Source organism: Olea europaea, chromosome 11 (assembly GCF_002742605.1).
Source record: "Olea europaea var. sylvestris chromosome 11, O_europaea_v1, whole genome shotgun sequence".
Classification (NCBI taxonomy): domain Eukaryota; kingdom Viridiplantae; phylum Streptophyta; class Magnoliopsida; order Lamiales; family Oleaceae; genus Olea; species Olea europaea.
Window position 1 is genome coordinate 3,266,534 of NC_036247.1, and position 7,414 is coordinate 3,273,947.

Sequence of the window (7,414 nt, forward strand, 5' to 3'; positions counted from 1 at the left end):
CCATCGAAATACAATACCCAAGGTTTTAGTCCAAACGAGTTGATTTCTAATTCGATTTCCTCAGGCATGTCAAGGCATGGATGATCGGTTAGGAAGTTAGCCAAAGCCTGATTTTTGACTGCCTTTTGAGGTATATATTGTATTTCGAAATCTGATAAAGCTAGTGTCCAAAGGCCTACCCTTTGGTGTAAAATAGGGCGCGAGAACATATATTTGACTAAATTTACCTTAGACAAAATATAATTCTGATTTTGTTATTTGTACACACTTCGGTGTACAGCATTCCCACAAAATGGGCCCCACATCCACGCCCAATAAAAATATAGTAGATCCCCTCTTGTGAGGAGTCTGTATATCAAAGTGGCAATCTAATGTACATTTAGCAAAACCCTTATACTTTTACATTAAACCACAACCTTCTGGACAAAAATATTAAAAACTTCAATTCATTTTTATTTTTTCACTATACACATTGCAAGAATATAGAATTTTCAAAAATGCATTAAAACAACATATTAAATTATCAATGTATAAATAGTGTTATCAGTAAAATAAAAGTAACATATGAGATTTTGAAAGTCGTTTATATGACTTTTAAAGAGTGAAAATGATTAAAAAGTTATTTTTACACGTGTTTTCATACGTTTTTTAAAGTATTTTATTGGGTTAAAATAATTTTTAAAGAAAGTTGATCAAAGTAACTTTTGCACAAAATTCTTCAATAAATAAAAATAAATATAAAAGTAATGTCAAAGTGACACAATGTCCAATAACACGAGTAGTACCAAATCTCAGTGTTAACGAATGAGCTTACAATTATGAATTCAGTGAGTTGTATATACAGGTTGTCAACTTTTGACGTGTCAAAATTGAGATAATTGATTTGAATAATTGTTGTTAAATTTATTAATGATAAAATTATTTGTTATGTCAAATAGTGAAAATAAAATTGTCAAACATGTGTAATTGTAGTAAAACTGTACAATTATAGGATAACGTTAAGGTTTTCCTCTCTAGTCGTATTATTTTTAGCATTAAAATACTATTAGAATTGGGACTCGGAATCTCCTATACAATTTTGCTATTCATTTTGTTGTTAATATGATATATCATCAATAATTAACATGATATCTCAAAATTACCCTCATTAAACCCACTAAATTGATGATATGTCAATAATTAATTGAATGTACACCAAAATTGAATAACACATTTCGCACCTAAAATGAAACCACATGAGGGTTATATATGTCATTGCGGTACTCTCCAGCCATAAAAGGCCAAAAGCCAACGAGGGCAATTACGGTATTGTAAAATTTGGTCTCTATTACAATCGGGTAATTAGTACAAAACGTCGCTACTTTTCAATATTACTGTGTAGAACATCTATACCTATCATTTTTTGCATTTTCACCTTTCATTGTGAAAACGTCTTTTCAAATTTTAACATAAAAGGATCAATATACTCTTTTATTTAAATTAAAAAAAGAAAACAAAAGAAAAGAAATAAAGAACAAATTGCAATTTTACTCTTTTTTAAAAAGTACAAATTTGTCGAAATAAATTATTAAAATATATTTAAAAAAAAAAAAACCCTTTCTCTCTTCTCTTATTCTCCTCTTCCTCTCTCTCCCTCCTCCATCACCAAATGGGGCTGCCAATTTTGAAGCAAAAAAACTCCAAGCAACAATCGCCCAAATCGTGGGGCTCAGTGGCAGACGCAGACATTTTTAATTAGTGGGACACAATTAAACTTGGAAAAAAAATATAGCTTCACGTTTATATGAATACCACTATTTTTGTCATAATTTTTATCTTTAACATCATTTTCATCACGTTTATCTCAAATATTTATTTAATTAACATCGTGATCATAAAAAAAAACACACATATTTACGTTTAAAATAATTTTCCATCACAATTAATTCAAGAGAAAAATACAAAAATTACAACAATTTTGAATGTTAAATTATCAAATGCATTCTAGTTCAAATAAAGACAAAAATTATGGCAAGAATTCATTACAATAAAATCGCCAAAACAAAATAAATTTTGGAACACTTAAATGGATCCCTAATTCCATTTCATAAGAAAAAACAGAAAGAAATCATAAAAATGAAATAATTTCCCCAAAAAAGAGGTATATAACTTTTGATGAATGAATCTTTCATGTTCTTTAAAAAAATTAAAACTTCATTTAAAGTTTTCAAATTTTTTGGGCTAGAATTTTTCTGCTTCAAATATGATTTTCCTTAATAAATAAATACATGAATTAAAAAAAAACCTCAATTTTAAGTTGGTGGGTCAAGTGACCCAACGTGGCTCCGCCAGTGGTGGGACCTCTATATCACATGAAAGCTCTCACTTCCCCTCTACACATACCATCCAACATCCAACTTTCATGTCAATAGATTTGTTCGGAATTATAAGCCAAAATACCTAATTCGCAAATACAAATACTGGTGGCACCACATGTTCTGACAAGACCCATGCCATTCCTAACACCCCAATCAATTATACTCACTAGACGACATCTCTTCATGTCCTTAAAATATCAACAGATGTACAAAATCAAAATCTACAGCAACAACTTACAATTTTTTTATTGGGCAATAATTAACCAAAATTTTGGGGGGCATATTAGAATAAAACTGATAGAAGCTCATTGTTGTAGCAAGTGGCGCGTGATGTGGTGAAGTGGAAACCACTGCCAGCGTCAAAATTGACGAAAAAGGTGGCGTGTTGCATGCTTGATAAGTTGCATTTTTTTTTTTTTATATTAATTTGACCATATAAATTTGTTGTTTGTTCAATTTCTTTATGGAAAAGTGTCTGAGGGTTGATAGCAGTTGTTTGTGGTGTGAACTCCAGTGTTTTAGGCAATGGTTGGCTAATTGTTGGTGAGATGGATCATGGAGGCCGGTAGCTCCAGATGAGGTTAATTGTAAGTTTTTGAAAAACTTAGGAGTAAAATTGTAATTTATTTTTTATTTTATTTAAATAGAATGGTATATTAGTCATTTTACATTGAAATTTGGTGAAAATGACATTTTTTTTACAATAAAATGTGAAAAAAGAGATGAAAATGTCAAAACAATAAAAGATGGAAACGTTTAGAACAAAAATATTGAAAGGTAATAACATTTTATTTTATACTAATTAACCTTACAAACAGCCTTAAATGTACCTCCCTCTTTGAGCAACCGCGAGTCTGCGAACAAGAAAAAACCCATTATAGTATCCTAGTGAGAGAGACAAAGGACTTCCTCGAACTCCGACGATCAAAAAGTAAGTTATTTTTTATTTTTTTTTAACTTAATCCATGTTTATATGGCTAAAATCTATTTTACATTTCTTAATTTATTCTAAATTTTCAGTTATTCTGACATAATTAGAATCACTAATATGAAACAATTTCGTGATGCTCTGGAAAAAGCTTTAAAACGTGAATTTGCGGGCATTTTTTTATTTTTATTTTTTTTGGTGAAAATCTGCAATATATATACATAATATTATTTCTTAAGAGCTATGAAGCTCTGAACAATCCAAGTAACAATTTTTAGGTTCAAAGTTTAGTATTTGGTAAATCTAACAAAACCATAATCTTCTTCTTTTTCAAATATGACAATTTTTTCTTTTTCAGTTTTATGCATTTATTACATTACATCTGAAGCAGTGGATGTGGATGAGTTGCTAATGTTTCTGAGGGAAGACAAGAACAAGATTTTCTAGTATAATTTGACTCTTAATTATTCAGGTAATCTATTTAATAAGGATCGATAAACTGTTGGATTCGGATCCATCTTTAGTTAGTCCGTAGTTTATTATATTCTAGGCCTTAGTATTCGAGAAATAATGGTGTTCTTCTGTTTAATATTGGCCGGGGTTGGAGTGTGAAAATGGATTTTGACATGTTTGTCTTTGTCTTGTTTCTGAATTTTGTACAAGTTTCTACGTTGCTCAACACATCTTTACGGTTATTTTTCTGGGTTTCAGGTTTCGAGTTCTTGTAATTGGAGGAGGTTTTAAATTCTTTTTTCGAGAAAATCTAATCACAAAAAGAAGATTTTGATGGGTTCAATTGCAGAACCAGTCCAAGAAATAAAAATCAGCAAGCCCCCGGGGATCCGATTTGCAGAGTACATAAAAAGATCGACCATTTCTTACCGAACCTATCAAGCCATTGTCCTATTAGTAACTTTTTTAGCGTACACAGCTTACCACGCTACACGAAAAACTACTAGCATTGTGAAAAGTGCACTCGATCCCCAATCACCGGATGTGAACTTGAAATCGTCCTTCTCGTGGAGAAGGGCATATGCACACAAGCCATTGGAGATCACTAGAAATTCATGGATGCTTGGAGCGGGTTGGGAACCATTTAATGGTTCCGATGGTACATCATTGCTCGGTGAACTTGACGTGGGGTTCCTCTTTGTTTATGCTATCGGAATGTTCTTCTCCAGGCACATGGGTGATCGAATGGATTTTAGACGATTTCTGACCATAGGAATGGTGGGAACTGGTGTATTCACTGCTCTATTTGGAGTTGGATATTGGGCGAACGTTCATATCTTTTATTACTACTTGATAGTCCAAATGCTTGCCGGATTGTTCCAATCGACTGGTTGGCCTTCTGTTGTTGCAGTCATAGGTAATTGGTTCGGCAAGAAGAAGCGAGGAGTTATAATGGGTATATGGAATGCTCACACCTCGATTGGGAACATTACAGGGTCTCTGGTTGCTTCTATTTTGTTGAAGTATGGATGGGGTTGGTCCATGGTTGTTCCCGGTCTAGGCACAACTTTTATCGGGCTAGCCGTATTTCTTTTGTTACCGGTAAGTCCTGAATCCGTTGGAGCTGATATAGACTACGATGATCTCCCCTCTCCCAAAAAAGTAGGGGAAGAAGTTGTTTCGCGCGTGTTAATTCGCTAACAATTAAAGAAGATCAGACGATTGTGTAAGGGACGAAACCTCTTGAGACAAAGTCCCAAAAATGGGTGTTCTTTTTATTGGCGATGAACTTTACAATTGGAAACGGAAAACAACGTGCCTCCGAGGGGCGCAAGCACACGAGTTACAGAAAAAGAAGTGTTTAAGTTTAAAAGCTAAAGGAATGAAAATTACATATTCTCTGTTCGAGAGTTTTGGATTCGGTCTCTTGCTTCTATGTTCTTTCTCCCTTTTATACTTCATAGGCGATCCCTTTGTGATTAACTGCTCTAAAAAACTGCTTGATCGCCCTATAACTACCCACTTTCTTTGTAGTGGCCATTTTGTCATGAAACTGTCCTTTTAACTGCTGCCATTATCTTGCATCGTTCAACCGCTTTCGATTGAACCCCTTGAGTCGTGGAACGTGATAAGGTTACTTTAGCAACTGTCTCAATAACTGCATTTCTTGACAATCATAATGCGTTATATTTGTTGATACCTTGGGCTACTTGAAGATTTGGGCGAGACTCTGGGCGACCGTATGCCACTCTATTCGTTCAGATTCTGAGCGACTTGCAAACTTGGGCGATGGCGTTACCGCACTATTGGGCTGCTTATTTGGGCATTCACCTTGATTTGTTCAATTGGATTTCGTTCTTTGGGCTGTCTGATTTGGGGATCTCCAATTGGGCTTTACTCTCTGGGCTGTTCGATTTGGGCTGAATTTTTATGTGTCAACAATTACCCCCCAATGTGGCAGAATTAATAATAATTATTGAATTTTGCCATATTCACTTCACGTCTCCAGCAACGTTCGCAATTCCCAAAGAATTTCAATCATTGTTTCCCTCTATAACTTGAAAAGTGCGTCGCTTTGCAAACCTTTATAAACTCCAAACACGCCATTTTACTGCTACCAAATCACGTTTCATATTTCTTGCGCATCCTTCACGATTCACTGTTCATCTTTTGCTTCCTTGTTACGTAACTCTGCAAAGTTTCGTTCTTTCTTCAATGGCTGCTTCACAATCTCATGCTAGCGACTCCTTTAGTTTTGATGACTTTCAGAAACTTCTGAGTCGTTCATACGTAACCCCAAGTTTTCTCGCGCCCACCGATGTTGGACGTAATGAGTTTTACTTGGGTCCTTTCTTCAACAGTGCGGAGGCAGTTGAACAGGCGGCGGTGGGTCAGCTGTTTCCTTGCACTCATGGCCCTCCTTTTTTGAATTCTTTGCCGCTGGAGCCATTTCGTGAAAGAGGTATTCGCACTTGGCCCAAATCTGACGTAGCTTTTCGTAGGTGGCATGCTCGTCTTGTGGGTCATGGTCCTACTAAGGCACTTTTTGATAGCGCTAGAATTTCTGATTTGTTGGAAGTCTCTATTCGCTCCCCTACTTTTGATTCAGCGCTCTTTCCGATTGCTTTGAGCTTTTGGTCCTCTGAGTAAAACACCTTTATTTTTCCTCTTGGCCCCATGTCTATTACGTTAAGGGATGTTAGGGCCCTGGTAAATTTACCACCTTTGGGCGATACCATTTTCCCAGGCATCTTAGTTTCTGGTGGCGCCCCACAGTTCAGTAAAAACTATACCGATTCTTATTCAAGCCTGCAGACACTCCACAATCATTCGAGTGTTGAGCTTACTCATGCTGAGCGAGTGGCCTTCCTTTTAGTTTGGCTTTGTAAATATGTGTTGTGCGTGCCTAGTATAAAGCCCTCTCTGAGTTATCTACCTATAGCGCACGAACTGGCGCGTGGCAAGCCTTTGAATTTATGTTCTTTGTTTTTGGCTGCCCTTTATAGAGGTATGGCTTTTTTTCAGGCTCAATTGAAGAATGGTGCATCTCCTACTGGCAGTGGACCTCTTTGGTTCACTCAACTGTGGTTGAGATCCTATTTTCCATCGCTTGGTGCTCCATCCATTTCTCGTCCTTCTGCTAGCTTTTACGGGCTAGCTATGGAGCCTTTAACTCCTGTAAGTATGTCCAGAAGGGACATTTTTTCATTCTTTTATTCTTTAGATTCAATCTCTTCCTTCTTTCCTTTTCCTCCTTTTTTTAACTCCAGACTATGTACATCCTCCTTCCACTCTAGATAGCGCGAGCACCTCTCTTCTAATTTGGATCCAGTTCTTAACTGGGAGGGAGCTTTTCCACGATATCTTGACTGGGACCAATGCCAAAGTTGGGGTAGAAATTTATGCTCCCCAATTTTTTGCTCGGCAGCTTGGTTTCGGCCAAACTTGGCCTGTTCCTCTTTGCTATTCGAAGAACTTAAACGACCGTTTTCATACCATTAATAAGGTGGAAGCAGAGGCTATAAACGCTCGCAACCTCCATTTATCAAGCCATTTTTCATTAGCCCCTTTTAATCCTTGTCATGCTACTCACCCTCTTTTCGAACAACTTTGGTCATCGGTAAAGCGCAGATTATTTGCGACTGAGGTCAATCGTGCCTTTCATTCATTAGACCAA

General features: G+C 36.0%; 1 protein-coding gene across 1 annotated transcript; it reads left to right on the forward strand.

Annotated features, from left to right (window-relative positions):
- The first annotated feature begins 3,626 nt into the window (after nucleotides 1-3,626).
- Nucleotides 3,627-4,938, forward strand: LOC111404330 (putative glycerol-3-phosphate transporter 1). Its single transcript, XM_023033152.1, has 2 exons — nucleotides 3,627-3,757; nucleotides 3,997-4,938. The coding sequence occupies exon 2, from the start codon at nucleotides 4,072-4,074 to the stop codon at nucleotides 4,936-4,938; it is 867 nt and encodes a 288-aa protein (XP_022888920.1). The 5' UTR covers nucleotides 3,627-3,757; nucleotides 3,997-4,071.
- Nucleotides 4,939-7,414: the final 2,476 nt, after the last annotated feature.